Below are 22,348 nucleotides of genomic sequence, written 5' to 3'. Positions count from 1 at the left end.
TAAAAGATGCCTTTCAAACCAGCCCTGTCCATTCCCATGGCCCTGATGGGCACCTGGCTGACTGGGGGAGCTGTGTGCTCCTTGAGTGAGATACAGGTGGGCACTGTCCTTGTGCTACTCCACTGTGTCCAGCTGCAGGTACAAGTGCAGTCAGGTTCTTGTTGAGAAGAATGCAGGATGAGGAACCTGCTGCTTGGCTTTATGCTCAGCATGGTGAGGGAGATGGCAGCCTCTGTGTATCTGTACTGAGAGTTTGCTGTGGAACCAACTGTTAGCTTAGAGCAGGGTCTGGCTTTATGCAGACTGCTCTACTGGCCCATCCTGTCCAAAAGGGGACAGTTAATGCTGTGTTTTATCTAATACATTCCTCTCTATTAGAGGGTTTGTATATTACTGTGAAGTATTAAGGTAAAAGTTGATACTTGGAACCGGAGAAACATTTTGAGTCATTCATCCTGCTTGACACAGACCCTTACCTTCCAACCGCCCGCAGTCAAGCTGTGAGCTGGTAGATCAGTGGGAACACACACACACCTGCATGCATAGTCTTTTCAAGGGCAGATACAAGCATTTGGACTATTTGCTACTGCCCCTTTATAGACAGTGGAATAAACAGGTTCTTTAGCACATGACTCATGTGGAACAAGGTGAATGTTGAAAATGGGTCAATGAAAACAACCCTGGAATTGTCCATTTCAGTATCCTCATTATAAAAAGAGTCCAGCTAAATAGCTTACATCTGAGTTTTTACATTTGGACAGCTGTCATTTGGGCACCTGGCCCATGGCTTTAGGCCAAGTAATGTAGTTACCCAAACCCAGGTTAAAGCATCTAGCAGTTCAAAGGTTCTTGTGGTGTTATTGGTTTGTTTATGTGATAGATAGTGCCTAGCATAACTTTATTGAGAAAACTCCAGATTTTTTATCTGCTGGAGCAGTGAGGCATAGACTGACAGACATGTGACTTCTCAGCTTCTCTGCTTGGGTGGTCAGTGAAAGGTTATGATACTGTAGTTAGTCCCTTTGAAATAGTGAAGATGGAAGAGAAATCATCTCAACATGGGGAGGAAGTTATTTGAATCCTTGCATTCATTGATATGTTAATCTGCTGAGATAAGTCTTAGTCTATTGCTTAACATCAAAACCAATCTCTCTTTTTCATTACTTATTTATTTTCCTTAGGCTTAAGAGTTGTGTCCAAACTTGGGACTGATAGGTTTTACTTAGAGCTTGGCAGAGCAGTAGACTGCTGAGAGAGCTGTCTTCTCATACCAGGATCCTGGCTCAAAGCTCAGTGTTTTTTCTTCAACCCACAGAATAAGAATATTGGTGCTGAGGCAAAATTGCAAGACTTGTGGACTATGGAAGCTCCAGCCTCTTCTGTAGACTGCTTTTCTTCTGCAGGTGAGGACACAGAATAAGGCATGTGACAAGAAAATTTCTCAAATGGAAATTTGAGAAGTTTCAGGGACAAATCTTAAGATGATTTAGAAGGAGGAACTCTGAGGTCAGAATATAAGGATGATAATCTGCAGAATGCAGGAAAGATTTACATAAGGTAGAGGAGAACATTCTAATGTGGGAAGGGTAGGATATACTAGAAGAGAAGAAAAAAATGGTTGCTAAGGTTAGAAAGAGAGAAGGGGTTTGAAGGAGTGTGTTTGTAGATGCAAAGACTAATGTGTAAGGCACAGAAGAGAATTAAGATAAAATGAAGATCTGTATGTTTTTCTGCAAGCCACTAAATTTCTTCTTGTGTCTGGAATTAGTTCTCCCCTACATCCCACATGAAAAAAAAAAACATCAGTCAAACCAATCTATTACCTGGTTCTCTTGTCTCTTTGCTCTTCATCCTTCTGCAGGGGTCAGAAGTTCTGTGTGCAGGTGGTGCCAGCATGCAGCAAACACAGAGCCATATTGCAGCTTCAGGGTCTGAATTGCTGGCTGGGGTTAAACCACAGCAGAATTGTCTGTGCACTGTATAGTCTCAAACTCTGGGTTGTTTTCTTCTGTGCTTAGTTTGCTGCCTTTTTTTTTTTTTTTTTTTTTTTTTTTTGTCCTTCCTCACCTTCTACAGAAGCTCCAGTCCTATTTATTGTCCCTTCACTTACCTACTGACTTTACCTGCAGGTTGTTACACTGATGTTGACAAGTGTACTTTTTCTTACTAGGTATGCCAGGAGAGCTGGTGAATTCTGAAATGCAGAAGCCTGTTGGTGATACTTTTGTGCTCTCTGAGGTACAAATGTAGTCTAAAATCCTTTTGGTCTCAGTATTGTATTCATTTGCAGCTATGAAAACTTTAATTTCGTTTAGAAGCCCCCAAGACTTTATTTAACCTCCTGTGACTTAAAGTGGTTGTTTCATTACGATAGCAGTCTTTTTAAGAGCAGCTCTCCTATAATGGTTCCTCATAAATTGTTTCTGCCCTCCAAACCGATGAACAGCTTTTACAGTGCAGCGTGTTGGCTTACTGGTGGGCTGTTGATCCAAGCTTACTGGGGAGGATTTGTGACTGTTTTTCTTTTGTAATCTCTTTTGGGGGATGGGAAGAAACCTTATGATAGTTATTTTGAAAAAGCTGAGTACTTTGTTCCAGGTACTTTGTCTAGTACTTTCACTTTGGACACAGATTGGAATATGGGCTTCTATCCTGCTTCTTTATCATGTTAAATGGACAGATAGAATAGGGGACTAAACCTCCTTATTCAAAGACTATGAATAGGAGGCCACGGAAATGTGCCTAGAGGGCTTGTGAGAATCACAAGAGAACTTAAACAGTTCAGAGTCGTACTATCTTGTAATCATGAGAGAAGGGGAAAAAAAGGAATAGGAAGTTGCCCATATGGTCTGATCCTAAAGAATCTTTCATGCTGTAACTTCAGAAACTGAAATTAGCAGAAGTGATCTGGGAAGTCACAGAATCACTGAATAGTTGGGGTTGGAAGGGACTTCTGGACATCCCCTAGTCCACCCCCCACTGCCAAGACAGAGTTCCCCTATTATTAGCAAGGCTTCTGTTTATTGCAGAAGCCAGCTTGAGAAAGCTACGACAACTACAAAATGTGGAAAGCAGATACTTCCAAAAGTGGCCCTTTCACAAGATTCAAAGGAAAAATGATACCTGCTATTTTCTTTCAGGCAAGAACAGATGGCTTTACCAATAGAAGCAAGCAGTTCACTGAGGACAGTTATCCACCTGGAAATCTAGAAGATATTGCTGCACAGAAACAGAAAGAGCTGTCAGTTTTGCTGTTGGAACTGAAAGAAGCCCAAGAAGAAATAACTTTTCTGAAAAGCCAGCTCGAGGGCCCCAGTGGCCAAACTTCTACAGTCAGCCAAACAGAAGCTAACCAGCTGGAAGAGAATTCACAGGTACAGAGTGGAATCAGTCTCCAAGAAGAGCCTCTGGGAAGCCCTGGCACCTCTCAATCTCAAGAACTGATTAAGTTACAAAACCAAATTACAGAATTGCAAATAATTCTGCAGAAATCAGAAGAATCCTTTAGGAAAGAACTAGGAGAAAAATGTGCAGAAATAAATAGGCTAAACCACTTGGCTGAGGAATACAGAAAAAAAAGAGAGGATCCCAACAGTACATTTTGTGTTTTGACTGAAGAACAAGATCAGCTCTTGTGTCAGGTGAAAGAATTTTCTACCATAACAGAACTGAAGGAGCAAGTGAAGCAACTGGAGGAAGAACTAGCTCTTTCAGAAAAACAGAGACTGTCAGACAGTCAAAACAGTCTTCTAAGAGAGCAAATCCAGAGCCTTAAAAATGAATTTAAATCCAAGGATATAAAAATTGAAGCTTTGCAAAGGGACTTGGATAAAGCACAGCTTCAGCTTTCTGACCAGGACATGCAACTAAAGGATCTGAGAAGCCAGGTTGAGACAAAGGAATGTGAAGTACTTGGTCTAGGACAACTTTTGAGGAAGAGTACAGCAGAGATGGAGGAGCTTTCCCACAAGTTAGCCTTAAAGGGACACGAGGCAGGAAGCCTAGAACAGCTTGTTGCTGAGCACACCAGGTCTATAGAGAGCCTGCAACAAGCCTTGCTGGAAAAGGACCAACAGTTGGCAGAGATCAGTGTCAGCATGTCTGAGAAAATAGTCCTGCTGAATGAAGAGAAATTTTCTCTAGGAAATGAGCTGAAGAGTCTTAAGGAGCAGACAAGTCTGTTATTAAAAGCCCAGGAAGAAAAAGAACAGAACATTGGAGCAAAAGATACATGTCTGAAATGTGAGGCATCCAAACAGCAGAATGAGACAGAAGCAGTGAGTAAAGAAAATGAGGAATTAGTAAATCAAGTTGAACTTCTGAGAAAAGAAAACGAGCAAGTAAAGCGGAAGCTGCAAGCAGCCCTTGTGAACAGGAAGGAGCTTCTGAAGAAGGTAACCAGATTGGAGAATGAATTAGAACAGCTGAGTAGAGAACAAAAGTCAGAAACCTCAGTGGGTCAGGCAGCTGCAGGGGAAGAAAACATGAGAAGCATGATCACCAAAGAAATGAGTCTTGAGAACCAGCCCAATGAGGACTATCTAATTCAGCTGCTTTCCGAAAAGGAATCTGAGTTGCAGAGCATCCGTGAGGATAAAGAAACCACTGAAGCACGACTGCAGGCAGTGATCGAGGAAATGAGGCAAAGCTTGCAATGTAAGGCAAACACTGTTTCAATTAAAGATGAAATCATGGAGCATCAGACAATTCCTGACAAAGTAGCTGAAACCAATGAAAGCCCAGATGATGATGAAGAAAATGAAAAACATAGTCCAGCAGGTACAAATCTGGAAGAAAAACAAAAGTCTGCTCTTAAAGAAAGGATTTCAGTTCTTGAACAAGAAAAAGAACAACTTCAAAAAAAACTTCAAGAAGCTCTGGTATCTCGCAAAGACTCTATAAAAAAGGCTCAGGAAAAAGACAGGCATCACAGAGAACAACTGAAACAGCAGAAAGATGATTACAACATCCTGCAAGAACAATTTGATCAGCAAAGCAAAGAGAAGGACAGCATCCAGGCTCAGCTCAGGCAACTCCAAGAACAGAAAGGATCAGCAGAGAGTGTTTTTGGGAGTCAAGGTAGGTTGGATTCTTCATGTATGGAAGCAGAAGATACAACAAATAACAAGCCTGTACAAATTTCAGCTGTTTCTGAGGAAGGGTTGAAAAAACACCTTGACAAATTACAGACAGAGAAAGAGAAATTGGATTGTAATGTCAGCCATATGCAAAGGGAACTTGCTCACAAATCAGAATTAATCATTGGTTTGCAACAGCACATAGCACAGTTGTCTGTAGAGATAGAAGAGCTAAAGAGAACCTCTGACCAAGCTGAAGCTAAGGGAGCAAGTCTTCAGACAGAATTGGAGGAGAGTCAAGGAAAAATTTCTGGAGTGGCCAGTCTGGAAGACTTGAAAATCCTTGTGCATCAAAAGGATGAAGAAATTGAATTTCTTAACCAGCAGTTAAAGGAGAAAAGTGAAGCTCTTAATAATGTGCAGGCACAATTGCTGGAGAAAGAGGACTCGGTCAAAAGACTGCGTAGTCAGTTGGAAGCTCAGGCTCAGGTGCATGAGGAACAAAGCAAGCGACTACAAACAGAGATGCTTGAAATTCAGGAGAAGCAAGAGAACAGTGCAGAAGCAGCTAAACAGAAGAATCAAATGCAGAGAAAGTTGCAAGCCGCACTTATTTCTAGAAAAGAGGCACTAAAGGAGAGCAAATCTCTAAAAGAAGAGCTAGCTAATGCTAAAACTACTATTGACAATCTTTCCGTCAAACTGACAAATATGGAAAGCCAAATATGTGGCCATGTTAAAGAAACAGATACCTTAACAGAAAACTTAGTGTGCCTCACTGGAGAGCGAGAAAAACTTGCTGCAGAAATTGATAAACTACTTAGAGAAAATCAGAATCTTGATGGATGCTATAAAAACCTTACACTTACTTTGGACAGAGTTGTTCTAGAGAAGGAGAAGCTGGAGAATGAGGTGGAATCATTGAAGAGCTTTCAAGCCACTGAGAGTTCTGAGTGGCAGGAAAAGTACAAGGAGCTTCAGGGAGAATATGAAACTCTGCTGCAGTCATATGAGAATGTGAGTAATGAGGCTGAGCGAATTCAGCGTGTGTTGGAAACTGTTAGGCAGGAAAAGCAGGAAGTTTGCATTCAGCTAAAAAGGGCTGAAGCAAAAAAAGAGGAAACAGATAAGCAGCTACAGGAAGCTGGACGGGAAATTGATGAAATGAAGGAGAAAATGAGGAAATTTGCAAAATCAAAGCAACAGAAGATCCTGGAACTAGAAGAGGAGAATGAGAAGCTTAGAACAGAGATGCATTTTACAGATGAAGAGCTACACAGGACTGGAGAGAGCTTTACAAACACTAGACTGAAAGAAGATCTGGAATGCTCTAGGAGGGAGTGCCAGTCTCTTTCTACTGAGCTTGAGACAGTAATGGCTGAAAAGAAGTCTCTTAATCAAGAGATCGTGGACTTGAAGTGCCTTTTGCAGTTAACAGAATCTAAGCTGAAGGAAAGCAGAGAACTTGTAGACAAGTATGTCGCTCAGCAGACAACGGAGGGAGAAACGAATGAGGCAGTTGCCACATCATCACCAATGGAAAGGTGTGAAAATCAAGTGGAAGTAACTGTTAGACCAGAGCCTCCTGCTGCAGAACTGGAACAAGAGGCATTTGAAAGCGATAGGCCTTGTGAGGATCCTGGGATCTACAGACGGGAAATAGTTGAGCTCACCAAACGAATCACAGAGCTAGAAGATAATAGAAGGGCTTCAGAGCAACAGCTGGGTGACATCCACAGGTGCGTTGAGACTTTAGCAGGTGAAAAAAGGATTTTGGAGCACCAAATGGAAGAGAAAGTCCAGGAAGTGAATGATCTGCAGGCTACAGTAGCAAAGATGGAGCAAATGGTCCAAAAAGCCAAAGACGACCTGGTCAGAATGACAGCACTGAAGGATGCTCTAGAGGCTGAAAAGGATGACTTGGAAGAAAGGCTCATGAATCAGCTGGCAGAACTTAATGGAAGCATTGGAAACTATCAGCAAGATGCAACAGACTTCCAAATCAAAAATGATCAACTGAAACATGAGCTTCAGAGTTTGCAGAGAATGATGCATGAACTAGAGGAGGAGAAAAGTCAGATGGCAAAGGAGAAAAGGAAAGCAAGTTCAGAAAAGCAAAAGGAATTTGTAGAAAAGCTAAAATACAATTGGAGAGGAGAAAGCAGCACACATATAAAGGAGCTTCAAGAACTGCTGAAACAGAAACAGCAGGAGATTAAGCAGCTGCAGAAGGACTGTATTAAAAGCCAGGAAAAGAACAGTAGTTTAGAAAGAACTGTTAAAGCTCTGGAATTTCTGCAGAGTGAGACACAGAAAGAGGTAGAAGCAGCCAAAGAAACTTCAGCTAAGGCAGTTGAAGACACCAAGAAAGCCCAGGCAGAGCTTGCTCTCTGCAGAGTAGTGTTGGATGACACTCAGAGTGAGGCAGCAAGGGTTCTAGCTGAGAGTATCAAAGTCAAAGAAGAGTTGCAAGCAAACAAAGAGAAAATTAAAATTCAAATGAAGAAAAAGGATGAGGACTTTGAGAGAAGACTGGAACAGGAAAAAGACAAGCACTCAAAGGAGATCAAAAACATGGAAGAAAAGCTGGCAACATTGCAGAGGGAGAAAGACCATATTGAAACAACAGTTGGTGATCTGCAAGACTCCTTGAAGACAAAGGATCAAGAAGCCAAGCAACTGGAAGGCAGTCTAAACAAAACACTAGCCCAGCTTGCAGCCTTCACCAGGAGCATGTCTTCCCTTCAGGACGATAGGGATAGAGTGATAGATGAATCAAAAACATGGGAGAAGAAATTCACTGAAACTATTCAAAAGAAGGAAGAAGAAATACGTTCAAAAGAGGAAGCTTGTGCTGCGCTAAAGGACCAGATGAAACACTTGACTATGCGTGTGGAAGAACTCCAGACTCATATATCCAGGTAAATAAGCTGTGGCAGGGGAGGTTTATCAGGAAAAAGTTAATCTGTTATCTGCACAAGGATACAGGTGATCACTCTAGAATAGTGCTTCTTCATGTCATTGGGATACCTGTGTTAAATCTGTTCTCTGTGACAAGCACTCACCATCTGATTACTGTCCAGAGTCTTTCAAGTTTCAGATTAATTAAAGTTTCTTTTGCATGGAATTTTTTGCACTGAGAGGTCGGGAGAGCATTGGGATACAGAGTTCCATCCCCAAAAAAATTTTATGGGGAAGATGGAGCTATGGAAACCTATCAAAATGTGTATACATCTGTGTGTTTCCAAGATTCAAAACTAAACCATTCTTACATGAGTAAAATTGTTTTATAAAGTTTCTATGCTGTATCTTTGCATGCTGAAGCATGAAATGGACATCAAAGGTATCAGAACAGCAATTTCATTGTGGGGTGGCATGGGGCTGTTTTTATTGTTAGCTACAATGGATGAGAGAAGTAATGTAATGACAAGGAGGTGGTAACATTTGGTGTTTAAGTGCCTTCATTTCTTTCAGTGTTGACATGAACAACTTTAAAAGAATACATTCCCCTGGAACCACCCCTTTCAGGCAGTAGTACAGTCAGAACTTTAAAACTTATCTTGAACTTTAAATTGAGAGATATTTCCAACTTGCTTTCTTTAAGTGAAACAAGCTCTGTGGCTTTTCTAAATTAATATAAGAACAGTGTTAGTGGGGGTTCAGATACTGAGATACTTTTGTGGATATTTGATCAACTTTATCTTTTCTGTTTTCAGGCTGGAATGCAACAAGAAGGACTGGGAGGCTGACTGCAGGAAGGAGATTCAGCATCATCAAAAGACATGTGAAATGTTGCAGGAGGAAAAAAGAAAGCTTTTGACTCAGCTTGAGGGGTCTCAGGAACTGTACAGCAAGTCTCAGAATGAACAGCAGGAACTGGAGTCAGTAATCAGCAGCCTGAGAGACCAGCTTGCTGACTTAGAGAATTCCTTCACCAAATGTGAGCTGGCCAGGAAAGAGCTGGGGACTGTGGTCAAGCAACAAGAGACCAGTATCCAGAATTTTAAACTCAACTGTCAACAGCTTGAAGCTGATCTGCAGGCTTCCAAGGATCTGACAAATAAGCTGCATGAAGAAACCAGTGCCAAAGATCAAAAGATCATGAGTTTGCTGTCTGCCAAAGAAGATGCAGTGATGTCTGCTCTAGCTGAATTACAGCAGCAGCATTCTGAAGAGATGAAAGAGTTGGAGTGTAGGCTAAGTAAGGAGGAAGAAGATAGAAAAGCCTTGGAAAATGAGAAGAACAAATTTCTTGACAAACTCAATCATCTCACTGAAAAGATGAAGATAAGCACAGAAGAAAGTAAGCAGCAGAAGGCACAACTGGACTCCTTCACCAAGTCCATGTCATCTCTGCAGGACGACCGAGACCGCATACTGAGGGACTACAAGCAGCTTGAGGAACACCATCTTGTTATAATCTTGGAAAAAGACCAGCTAATTCAAGAGGCTGCTGCTGAAAACAACAAGCTCAAGGAAGAAATGAGAAGTTTCCATAGCCAGATGGATGACCTTAACTCTGATAATGCCAAGCTGAATGCAGAGTTGGTGCGGTACAGAGAAGACCTTAACCAAGTGATTTCAATAAAAGACTCCCAACAGAAGCAACTTTTCAAAATACAGCTTCAGCGGATCCAAACTCTGGAAAATGAGAAGGCAACCATAGAAACACTGCTGAAAGAGTCTGAGCGTACTCAGGATGATCTCAGGAAGGGCATGGAAGCCTTAAGAGAGGATAAAGTCACTATGTCTCAAGAGATTGAAACTCTTACGTCCTCTCTGTCCCAGGTGCAGAGTGAGATGGCAGCATTACATGAAGGGAGTCCCATTGTGGAGTGTCGAGCAGAACTGAAGACTCGAGAGGAAGAGATACAAGAACTGAGTCATGAGCTTTCCCTCTCCCAGCAAAGAATAACGGAACTTGAGGGGGAGCTAGAATGTGTTCAAAGGGATGCAGTCAAGAGAGTGGGAGAGGCTGAGGACAGGCTTCGGAAGGAATTGAAGCACCTGCATCATGATGCAGGAATAATGAGGAATGAAACTGAGACAGCAGAAGAGAGAGTAGCAGAGTTGGCACGGGACTTGATGGAAATGGAACAGAAATTGCTTGCAGTCACAGATGAAAACAAAGATCTCAGAGCTCAAATTCAGTCTTTTGGGAGGTCCATGAGCTCTCTTCAGGGTAGCCGAGACCAGGCCAATGAAGAGCTTCATGTTTTGAAACAGAAATATTCTGCAGACTTACAGGAACAAAAGAGTCTAGTGCAGAACCTTCAGAAACAGATGGCTCAGCTACAAGAGGAGAAATGTTCCACTGCCAGGGACCGAGATACAGTGAGGTCTGAGCTGACAGAACTGCAGAAAGCTGTTAATGAAAGAGGTCTCTTGGCCCAGATTGAGAAACTTAATCAGCAGCTCAGAGCTAAAGATGATGAGCTTCTCCGCTTGTCTTTGGAATTGGAAGGCTCTTCCAACCAAGTCAAATCTTTCTCCAAGGCTATGGCAAGCCTGCAGAATGACCGAGACCGTCTGCTGAATGAATTGGACAAAACACGTAAGATTGAAGAAGTGAAACAAGCAGAAGGGAACGCTTCCATCACTTCTTCAGAAGTGCAGAGTCTGAAGAAGGCACTGGCCTCCTTGCAGAGTGACAGAGACAGAGTAGTAAGTCCATGTTCTCTCTTCCTTGTCTTACTTAAAGCACCACAGAAGGTTTGGATCTTCAAGTCTTAAAATTCAGCACACTTAGATCTGGTAATTGCAGTGTGACACATAGATCATTGTCTTCACAAAATCACGAACAGTTGAGATTCAAAGGGTCTTCTGGAGATCTTTTAGAGATCTTCTAGTTGAACCCCCCTGCACAAACAAGGCTGTCTGGGATAGATTGCTCTGTACAATGTCCTGTTGGATTTTGAACATCTCCATTGGTAAATATTCCACAGCTTCTCTGGCCAACCTGTTTTTTCATGTACCTGGAAATGGTTTCTAGAATTAGTTGCCCCCTCACTTTCCCGGGGATGGAGATGACCAGACTGCAGGTTCACAGTTCTTCTTTCTTGCCCTTCTTGTAGGTAGGGATGACATTTGCTTTCTTCTAGTCTTCAGGAACCTCTTGGGTCACCATGACCTTTCAAAGGTAACGGAGTTGCCTCCTAATGACCTTAGCATTTGTGGGCATGCTCCATCAGACCCCATGGATCTGGTATGGGCCATCTATATTATTTTCTCTGGCATGGAGGCTGTGATTTCATTGTTAACTTCCTGGGGTGGTTTCTCTGTCAGCTTGGTTTAAAATATGAAATCATGGAAATAAGGTCCCTGGTAACTTGCTGAGTTCACATCTGTGTCAGTTCATTTGATTTACCGTGGATTTCTAAAAGAGACTAGAACAAAGGCTTGAGTTTCTTCCTCCTCTTGGTAGCTAGTTTTCAAGGCAGGTACAAGATACTGCAGATTCCTTTTGACATCCTGGCCTGCACACTGAATGTGTCTGTGTTTGTATAGTCTCTGGCACAGTGCAGCCCAGCAAGGTCAGGAGTTCTCATTGCTGGTCAGACGACAGACTTTGACAGTTATGTCTCACTGCCACTCATTAAGCACTGCCCCATGTCCAGAGTCAGCCGTGTCTTCAAAAACAATTGCAGTGATGCATGTATAGCAACAACTTATTTCTCATTACAGCCTGACTGGAATTGGAGAGCCAAAAAGATTTTACTTAGCAGTTTCCTGGTTTACAGTAAATACCAACTTCAGGACTTATGCTTAACCAGCTTCTTCTGTGTCAGTTTTCCTCTGAATAAGATAATTAATATTGTGGCCTGGAGTCTTTTTGTTAATGTATGTCACATCCTCATGGGAGGGCTCAAAACTCACTGCCCTCATTAACAATAGAATCGTCTGAGGAGTGTTTTTCTGAGCAGTTTTTAGTACACTGCTGTATTTGATGATTCAGTTTCTAGTTCCTCTGTCATCTGAGTGTGACCTTTTTTCCCTCCAGAAAGCACAGTGAGAAGTGTTCTCAAACAGTTCTAAGTAATAAACCTGTTGCTTGATCAGCTGTCACACACTGATGCTTCTCTTTAATTCCAGGTAAGAGAGCTGGAGAATCTGCAGCAGCAATACATCCTGGTTGGGGTGGAAGCTGCTGAGAATTCTCGCTTAAAAGCGCAACTGCAGCAGTGGGAGCAAGAGGTGGACAAACAGGTCCGTCTGCAAGAACAACTGAAGCAAGAAGGAGCTGTGTACCAGCAGGAGCTCCAGCAGCTCAGGTGAACTGTCTGTCTGCTCCCTACCTTGGCGAGGTTGCAAATGTTTGTTTCTCTCCAAGAGCAGTTGGAGGCAGAGGTGGAGGGAATGCTGAGAGCCTCAGCCTGGACTGTGCCAGGTAACACTGAGGCACTTTGCCCTGATCAGGAGAGGGCACATGTTTCTCTTGTCCAGCTTCTGCCTCAGAATTACAGCTCAGCAGCTTGGATGTCAATGCCTGTGTGAAATAGATCAATGACCTTTTAGTTTTTATTTCCTTCATCCAGTGATGGTCAGTGTCATCTGCTGGAGAGGAAACTGAGGCTTTGTATTGGAGTCTATGTGTATGTTCACAGTACTCTCCATTCCAGGCTGCTGCTGAATACCCTTTATTATCCCACTGACATTATAGTTCAGAACATACTAGTTTTGTATGCTGTCTAATCCTTTATTTCACTTGCTTTATGTCTTCCAGGTTTTTTTTAAACTCTGTAATTCAAGTCTAGTAAAATTGTCTTCTCCAACTGTACTAAAAGTAGTCAGAAAAATATTCTGTGTTCTGAAAGGGGGAGGGGGGCGGGGGATTATGCTTTCAGGTATTTCAGAAATTCATTTAAGAATGCCTGAGGCTCGAATGAAAAGGGTGGTATTTTCTTTCTGGAAAGGTCTATGGCTTATCTTTGTCCAGAGTGATATAAAAACTTGTAGTTCTCTCCCTTCCCCCTGCCCCCAATCTGACCCTCAAATTAACACTTCAGATCTTGTGAGGTTTGAAGCATCTTACAAATTTTATTTATCCTGACAAACGAACAGGAGGTTTATTTCCTGTGTAACTTTTATACTGTACGTGAAGTGATGGCCTCAGCGGGATCAGATGGGATCAGTACTGTCGGTCTGGTGCACATATGACCATGCAGAGAAATTATTATGGGGACAAGTGGCATTTACAGTGACTTCCTTGACAAAACTCTGTACAGTGAGATCAAAACAATGTCCAGGAACACAAGAAGTGTGAAAAAGTCACCCTAGGACAGCATGGAACAATCCAAAGGGTTCAACGAAATACAGAAAACTTCCTTAAACCTCTTTTTAAGGTTCCTGTACTTAAGTGGGTGGTTTTGGCTTGGCTTGCTTATAAAACTTCATGCCTAGCATGAGGTGATGATTGAATCATCCTTGGCTTATTCTTAGCTGGATACCTGGACATCATAAGTGATACTAGTAACTTCCTTGTAATTTCCCTTGTTTTATGCTGGGCAGACAGGAGAAGACCACCTGGGAAAAGCAGAGCAGTAGCGTGAAGGAGCAGTACCTGATGGCCATAGCAGAGAAGGATAAGCAGCTGAGCCATTTACAAAGGATCACACAGGAAATGAGGCTGCCATTCAGCAAGTCTCAAACTGTAGAGGAACAGCACCAAAGCAAGGTGGGTGGAAAGATAAAGATTCTTGACTGGAAATGTGAAGATTGAAACTCAGCCAGAAGAGTGTGTGTTGCCTGTATCCAGCTCCTACAGACTGCAGTGTTGGATATGGTTGTGAGGCCTCTGAAGATAATACCAACAGTCTAACTTGCATCACTGGAAGTTGTAGAAATTGTGGCATACCCTTAAGTGTTCTTCCTTAAGTTCCTGGTTTCCAATGTTTCAAGAAAAAGGGTAAAAGAGAGAGGGCTTCCTAGGCATCTTGGGTCCTTTGGAGCAGCATGGAACTTCTCAGGTGTGTCTTCTGGCTGTTTTAGAATTGACCTTCTGCACTGTCTTTGAATCTAAGATTTTCTGTCTTAGTTCTCATTTTAATGTCGCATCTTCATTTTTAAGTTTTCTATTGAATTTTTCTTACTGCTTTTACTGTAACAGGGCTCTACAATTCTGGTTCAAGCCCAGAGAGGCTGAGGCTTGAACACTGCACCTTCTCTCTTATTCCCCCTGTATACAGTCCTAAAAGTGGAGTGGAATATGTTCGGTATTTTGCTTATCTAGGAAAGGCTGCATGCACAGTGCAGTGCATCAGAGCCAAGGGAGAACTCTCCCACCCATATCTGCAGTGTTCCAGTGGTTTATGTCAGTGGAGGGGGTATCAAATCTCCCTTATCCCTGTGATAAATCTGTGCATATATGCAAAGAAAAAGCTTGAACAATGTTTGTGTGATGCTTTCCAGGAGGATTCTTCAGTGCTGGCCTTTTGGTCTTTGTTGATTAGAGTAGTGTGGACATTGCTTTAGGTTTTTGTTTGTTTTTTCTTTTCTCATTCATGTGCCTTTTTTACTTCTTCCTCTGTTGTAAACAGCTTTAAGACAACTTTTGAGCAGGACCCATCATATGTGCAAGTTTGGTTATTTTTCCTAACTGTCTGTATTTTCAGATGGCTTTCGGGATATCTCTGTTTATTCCCCATTTGCTCTTTTGCCTGAGCAGATCAAGTTCCAGGTCTAGGATTAATGTTGGATTTGACCTTGGAATACTGAACAGAGCTGACAAACACAAGAGCGAGTTGTCACATGTGCAGTGTATTTTTCATTGCTCTTTCCTTGGCAGATTTCTCCAGAAGTCCTGAAAGGGGACCTTTCAAGTCTAGAAACAGAGATGAAACACCTCCAGGCCCAGCTAAGTGATAGTCTGAAAGAACTGCACCAGAAGGAGCTCAGAATTCAGCAGTTAAACAGCAAGGTACTGATCCATGTCTTATACTTACTTGCAGTCAGGGATGAGGAATGTGGGGAGGGTTAGGCTGGAATAGGGCTCAGGAAGCAGGAATTAATCTGTCCTTGCGGGCATTCAATGAAGTAGCACAAAATCCGAAATACATCTCTCAAAAAAACAGTGTTAGAATCCCCCGGATGGAATCAGTGCTGCTGAACAGGGCTTGCACAGCACCAGAGCCCATCCTCCATGTCCCACACTGCTCTCCCCCCGTGAGCAGCTGGGGTCAGAGCATTGGAGAGAGAAGCCATGAGTGGGACAGTTGTTCTGTTGGACCAGAAGGATCTCCAGGTCCCATGCAGGTCCCATCCAGCAGGTTCAGTGACAGGGTCTGAATCAGCAGCTTTTCTGCCACTGTAGTTTAGTGCCCTTTCTCCCAGGTGACCAAAGGGAGAAAGGGGGAGGGAAGAGGGCAGGGGAGGAAAGAAAGAGGTGAGAGAAGGGAAGGAGGGGGGAGGGAAGATAGATGGAGGGGACAGTGGGGTAAAGAAGTTGGATGGGGAGAGATGAAGACCAGACAAAGGGACCAGAGAGTGAGACCATATGAAGAAAGTTGTTTACAGGTTCCATGTCTATTGCTGAGAGCACTTTCTAACCTGCTTTCTGGGAGTTTATTGATCTTCAGAAGGAGAGTTGTATTCAAGGAGAAAGTGAGAATATAAAATCATAATTAACTGATGATATTTCTGAAAGGTTTAGGTCAATATCAGCACTTTAAAAATCTTGTTCTGGACATGTAGTATTCTGTACATCTCTTCGATGTTTTGAGACTTTTTTTCCAGAAGTCTTTGCTACAAGCTATTCTTGGAGATTGTCACTGGTCTTTGGACCTTAGTGATTTTCAAGAGAATTCTTCAGACAGAGAGCAATTTTGCTTTCACAAAACCAATTTCTTTGCTTACCAATTGTGTTCTTTTCTCAGTTATCTCAGGTCTTTGAGGAGAAAAATGCCCTCTCCCTCCAGCTCCGTGGGAGCAGTCGGAGCATCTGTGAGAGCCATCAGCACTACAGTGAAGTCCTGAACCGCTGCCTAGTGCTTGAGAGGCAGCTCCAGGAGCTGCAGGCTGCAGATAAGAGTATGGTAAGGGGGTTTGGGCCTGGTGCACAGCAGGGAAAAGCTCATTTCAAGTGGCTCTGCAAACTGTCCAGCATTGTAGCGGCTCTGAGTTCTCTTCAGTGGAAGTGCAGTCTGCAATGCATTCCTGTGTTCTTTCAGGAGCTGTATGCGACAGATGCTGCTCCAGGAGCACCCCAAGAAAAGAATGAACTGCAGAGAGGCACTTACACACCTGAACTGCAGGAGCTGCAGCTGAGGTAAAGAAAATCTGAGAAAACAGGGACAAGGATGTTGGTCCTGATGAAGGCCTTGAGGGTGGTGATGAGCCTGTTGCTTTTACTCTATACCAGTGTGTTGGGGAAAACCCAGTCCCACTAGGATCTTGTGGTCTTGGAGGAACGTTTGTATGCACTTAGTAGCTGTCATTAATTATCTCTTTGGATTATGGATTCAAAAAAACACAAGGACAACATGCAGCAGCAATGCCAGCCAGACCAGCATTTTGGATCTGGTGGGCTGCATCCTCAATAGCTGCTGAAAGATCTGGTCCAATGCTCCTGGTCTCAAGGTTGTAGCCTGAGAGTGTGTCTGGAATTGAGATGTAGCACAGGATTCCTTGTAACCTTCCAAAACTAAGATCTAGCACATGATTCCTCAAACCCTTTCAAAATAATTTTCAGATGGTAGAGCCATGATGACAGAGCCAAGGAACTCCTTCTTGATGTGAAACAGAAGCTTCAAGAGATTTATCTTCTCTCATGTTCTCCAAATAGTTTAAATGTAGTAAAGATGACTAAGCCTCCTGTGTGAGGTAGTTGGGAGGTAATTTGTGTCTGTTCACACACTACATCAGTGAATACAATAGAAACACAATAGTCCATGAATGAGGCTTTTTTTAGCATATACTTTGTTATTTTCTGACAGGTTGTCTGAAACAGAACATTTACATAGCAGCACAAAGCAGGATATGAAGTATTTGGAGGACCAGCTGGAGGAGGAACGGGACCGTCGTCTTGCTGCAGAGGAGGAGCTTTTTGCAGCACAGGATCAAATCAGGAGGTGAGGCAGCCTGAGCAAGCAAACACTACCACCATAGAAGTGTGGTGGTTCTAGCTCTGTTTCTCATTTGCACTTCATCACACCCTTCTGTCAAATGGCACTGGGGGCCATTTGTGTGACCGTGTCTGTCACAAAATCACAGAAAGGTTAATTTTGGAAGGGGCTTCCAAAGACCATCTGTCCTAACCCTGTGCTCAGCCTAGACCCAGTTGCCCAGGACCATGTTCAGATGGCTGTTGATTATCTCCAAGGAGAAAGACTCCACAACCTCTCGGGGCAACTGGCATGGTGCTCAGTCACTCTTACTGTAAAAAAAGTGTTTCCTGGAGTTCAGGAAATGCAGTTCCTTCAATTGTAGGCAGATAGAATGAGACAAATTATTAGACATGAAGAGAAGTTCTGTCTAGAAATTAGATGCCAACTTTCTCAATTTGTTAAATGAACTACAGGAAAATATAATTTGGAGACTGAGAATTGGGTGCAGGCCAAAGAGGATCTTCCAGGGGATTTGTCTCCTCAGTCAGCACCTGTCTGTCATACATGAAACAGTTTTAATTTGAAGAATGTCACTCATTTTTAATGTATTGCAAATTAACATAAACCTTTCATTAATTTGGTTATTGCGAAGCAATTAAATACTTAAATACTTGTGTCCACCTTTCCCAGGCTTACCTTCAGCCTAGACCTCTCTCCTGTCCTGTCCCCAGTATCCAGCACTGGGGTCTGCACTGCACAGGACTTTGCGTCTCTCAGGGCACTGCACAGATGCCCTGAGAGTCAGCAGAGCAAAGGCAGCTGACCTGGACTAGATGTTTGGGCTGGGATTAGTTTGCAGTGAGCAGCAGGTTCAAAATGCTTGATTCTCTTCTTTGACTATGTAGGGGGTTTTAGCATGTGACCTGATTATAGGCACTGGTGCTGTGCATTTCCTGGTAGTTAAAAAACTGGAGTTACGGACTAGTGAAGTCTTTTACATGAAAACAGTGCCTTTCTTCTGACACACTTGCTGATTCAGCCAAAAAATAATGGTCTGTTTAGAAGAATTCTGGATGAAGTTCCCTGGTAATTGCTACAGAATTTGGACAACTGTAGCTCCTTCTGGCATTAAAGTCTATAAAAGCCTCCTGCAGCTGATTTCACTAATGAATGGGAGCCCCAGGATGTGACTGCAGCCTCTGTCACTAAAAATAGGAAGAACCAGCCCTATTGCAGCCAGAGCTGACTTCCAAAATAATTTAACAGAATTTGAAACATACAGGTGTATCATCTGCCCTGGCTTCTTTTAAGTCACACTATAAAATTTCACTTGAAAGGAGTAAGAACTCCTGCTAGTTGGGTCACCCTGTTCTTTTCTCAGTGTGAGCTCAGGAGGCATGACACCTATACAAATGGAACCAGCTCTTGGCAAGTGAAGCCAGGGCTTGCTTGCAGGGGCCGATTCATTTTTTGAGAAGTACCATCTTTCCTAAGCTTAATTACAGTGTTGATTTGGGCATCATAATAAGAAACTGATTTTAATTTCACATTTGTTGTGGCAGGTTGCAGTCAAGTGAGTGGACATCTTCCTTAAGTGCCAGCATTGATATGACTCCAGGTTATGAGCAGTCCTTGCTGATTGACTCCATGGATAATAATTCCAGCAGAGTAAGAATTTAACATTCACAGCTGTCAATTATGTGAGCCTCACTTGATTTGAGAAACTGTGAACCTACAGCAGTTAAATTCCTCTGCAGACACACAAAAATTGGTTGGGGACTGTGTAGTTTTTCTGCTTTTGCCATGCTGAAAATAAAATTGGATGGGGCTGGTTCCTGGACAACCTGCAGAGAGCAGGGGAAGGAGAATATTTCATAAGGATTGCCCTAGTGTTAGAGTCTGACAGTGGAATGATTTGGGGAAGGTTTATGCTCATTAGCTTAAACAAACTTATCTCCATAGTCTGGAGAGCTCTGGATGAAGGCAGCTGGGGACAGCCATTCCTTGTGGTGACTGCTGTCTCTTTACTCTTTCAGACTCGGAGTACTCTTGGACTACGACGCCTGTTACGCTCTCTCTTCCGCTCCCGGACCCACTTGCCTCTGCTAGTGGCCATGTATCTGCTTGCTCTCCATGTGCTGCTCTTCCTGTGCTTTACAGGCCACCTGTGAACAGGAGTGACAGCCTTTTCTTGAGCCTCAGCCCTGTGCATGCCAAGGGCCTGCATGCCCTCATAGAAGGGCAGCACTTGTCCCAGCTGCAGCCTTTCTCAAGCCAACCCTGAAGCAACAGCTGTGCCCAGCACCTGGGTGCTGCTGTCAGGGTCAGTGCTGGTGCTGGGGAGCTGCTCCCAGGAAATCTGCCCTTCCCTCAGCGCTTCTACTTGAGTGGTTCATTTTCTGAGCCAGGGTTGTGCTGCAAGCCTCAGGGACAGCATCTGTTCCTGTACCTGGAAGGAGTACCACTCGTTTTAGATAGTATTGTGCTGCAGTAGGAATAAGAAAAATACTCTTGAGTTGCTGCAGTACTTCAGCTCTTCTAAAACTGCACAATCTTCCCCCTCTTAGGCTGAATCCATCAATGGGGTTGGGGAAACACTAGCTGGATGTAAAATAATTGCCTTCCCTTTCTTCTACCCCTTAGATTTGCTCCATGGCTTAGAGCTGTCTGACATACATATCCTAAAGAAGTTACGGGCACTTTAAGGAATGTGAATCTTAAAATCATGTTTCCTGCTCAGTTGAAGAAGGGCCAAACTTAGTATATCTGGCCTTAGTGAGCATTCCATTTAAAATCAATCATATGTCTGCCCTGACAAGCCTGTAAAATAAGGCCAGTAATTTAGTTATTTAAAATGAATAGGAAACATGAAGCTTTTTAGCTCTTAAGTTAAAAACCCTCCTATTTATAGCATTTGTGCACCTTTCATGATGGAAAGTGCTGCCTTACCTCTAGAAATTATAGCAGCCCTGCTCCTGCCTTCTCATTCACTAAACACTCATCATGAGACTGAACCTGCACAGGCTGTGTTGAAGAGGTCCATAATGTGCTGTGTGGGCCCAAAGCAAAGACAGAAACTCCAGAAATAAACTCTCTCCCCTATGCTGAGGAAGGAGCCAGAGTTCTGAAACCTTCTGGTGTAGAATGCTGGTGCTGGTGTTTGGCCATATTTGGACCCAAATCAAATTATGCAAATGGACTGGATCTTTTAGGATATATGGAAATACGGATATATTTCCATCTGTTTTCTAAAAACCTCCTGAATGTGAGACAGCCCTCTTCCAAAAGGAGAATGTTGAATGCAAAGGAAGTTCCAGTTGTGTTCGCTGTCAGATCCCGAGTGGTCATTTCATCCAGAGTACTGGCCAGGAGAATCATATCTGCCTCTTAGTAGAGCATTAGCAGTCACATTTTTCCCATGGGAAAGAGGTAAAGCTTGTAAACTAAGCTGCTCTGTGCAGTGCAGAAAGCCTGGTTGAAGATGGATTAATTTCACTGGTAGCTAAACCAGCTGGATCTCTGGCAGGTCCAGAGCACTAGCGCTATATATCCTCTACTGCACTGTCCACGATGAGCAGTGTGAACTTCCTCTATGTCAAATTCAGTGACCAAATAGTTCGTCTATAGCTTTCTGGGGTATGAGCTCCTGTATGTATAATAAAGTTTATTTTTCAGATGGAATTTGTGTGATTTTCATGTAACTGTCCAAGTGAAGAGTATAGTGCTGCTGCATCACCACACCTTGCGTGGGACACGGTGGGACTGCAGGTCTCTTGTGTGTGCTGCCTTGTATGATGGTTGCAGAAGCTCTGTTTCTTTATATAGTGTGAATGCCTAGGTGATGACCTTTTTTCCCTATCTCACCTCTTGCTCAGCCTTTTTCAGCTGACAAAATAAGGAAATAGCACTTGAATAGGCAATGTCTCATGGTAGGGGTGTGTGGAACTAATGATTTTAAGGTCCCTTCCAACCCAAACTATTGCATGCATTGTGAAAGCAATTCCAGTAAAACAGTATACACTAGGGTTTACTTTTCCACATTTGCCTGAACACTGCACCCTGTTAAGAGTTGTGCAATCCCAGGAGAGATACAGAAGTTGGCATCAGTGAGCTGGAACATGCTGATAATTCCCATGGGACAGATAAACTGTCCCCTTCCAACTTTCTGCAGCCTAAATCAGGTACCCTTGTTCACAGTCACTACTACAGTCCCCCATCACCATTGGAACAAAAGCCAGAACTGGTGTTGTAAGGTTGTAGGTAATGTTTCCACTGTGTTTAAAAGGAGCAAGGATTATAAGCAAAGCATGTTTCCCTAAAGCCTGTGCATTTTTTCCAGAACTGAAGAAAGACATGATTCTAATGCCTCAGATACCTTTAAATGCTTTACACCTGCAGATAGAACATTTATAGCTTAGATTAAATAGAGGAATAAAACCTCAAAAGGAACTCCTGGTCTGACTGAACAGCTTTGTGGTTTGACATGATGAAAGATGGGGCTTTTTAGCTGGTGTTTCCTGTCGCAAACATTTCAACGTTTTGTTTCTCCAATGGACCTGTCCTGCCTTGATTTTTGATCTGTCTTCAGTAGAGCCTGAGAAGGAGGTCAGCCAATGAAGCTGTGCTCTGACATCCCTGGGACACTCGTGCCAATTCAGCACCAGCACTGAGGCTGGGACAGGGTCTGGTTTTGTGCCAGGAGGAAGGCAACATCAGGGGTAGGGAGGAGTGGGTGCAAGTTACTGCATGGAGCTCTAAGGGGAACCCTCCTGATCCTGTCAGCTCCCCTTACAGGACAGGTGTTAGGATCTGGGAATGGCAGACTGCACACGAGGAGGTGCAAGGAACCTGGCCTCACCGAGGGCAGCTCAACCCACCTCTCATGATGAGAGCTGCAGTGAGGCCAGTGCAGAGGAGAAACGAGAGAAGGGCGCAGTCACAGGTGAGTCACGCCTGAGCACAATGAAAGCACCCATGTGCTTGCTGCCTCCCAGGACCCTGAGACAGGGATGTCACAGACGACTGACTTAAGTTCAGTGCAGCCTTTGGACTGTGCCTACTCTGGTTCTTTCTTGTGGGTACTGGTGGTGTTGCAACAAGAAGTCCAAGCTTGATTGAAGGAGTTTTCAGGGCCCTGGGCAGAATGGGAAAAGGTTCAGGAGCACAGTTAGTGTTCTCCTCAATTCTCCAAGTAATGGGGAGAGATACTGAAAGTAAAAGGCATTCTCA

General features: G+C 43.3%; 1 protein-coding gene across 9 annotated transcripts in view; it reads left to right on the top strand.

Annotated features, from left to right (window-relative positions):
- The window catches only part of GOLGB1 (golgin B1), a 41,415-nt gene extending 20,615 nt beyond the window's left edge, over window positions 1-20,800 (top strand). For all 9 annotated transcript variants that reach the window (XM_014261923.2, XM_014261925.2, XM_088054726.1 and 6 more), the window contains 12 exons: window positions 1,316-1,403; window positions 2,171-2,238; window positions 3,141-7,999; window positions 8,795-10,742; window positions 12,171-12,349; window positions 13,587-13,752; window positions 14,863-14,994; window positions 15,950-16,108; window positions 16,244-16,341; window positions 17,009-17,143; window positions 18,682-18,787; window positions 19,156-20,800. In XM_014261923.2, the coding sequence (XP_014117398.2) occupies window positions 1,316-1,403; window positions 2,171-2,238; window positions 3,141-7,999; window positions 8,795-10,742; window positions 12,171-12,349; window positions 13,587-13,752; window positions 14,863-14,994; window positions 15,950-16,108; window positions 16,244-16,341; window positions 17,009-17,143; window positions 18,682-18,787; window positions 19,156-19,290 (8,073 nt within the window). In that variant the 3' untranslated portion in view covers window positions 19,291-20,800. The remainder of the gene's footprint in view (window positions 1-1,315; window positions 1,404-2,170; window positions 2,239-3,140; window positions 8,000-8,794; window positions 10,743-12,170; window positions 12,350-13,586; window positions 13,753-14,862; window positions 14,995-15,949; window positions 16,109-16,243; window positions 16,342-17,008; window positions 17,144-18,681; window positions 18,788-19,155) is intronic.
- The last annotated feature ends 1,548 nt before the right edge of the window (window positions 20,801-22,348 follow it).

Source organism: Pseudopodoces humilis, chromosome 5 (assembly GCF_049639895.1).
Source record: "Pseudopodoces humilis isolate 2021_Gansu_Grassland_sample_001 chromosome 5, ASM4963989v1, whole genome shotgun sequence".
NCBI lineage: Eukaryota > Metazoa > Chordata > Aves > Passeriformes > Paridae > Pseudopodoces > Pseudopodoces humilis.
Note: the sequence above shows the minus strand (reverse complement) of the source record. Positions and strands in the feature narration are given on the sequence as shown.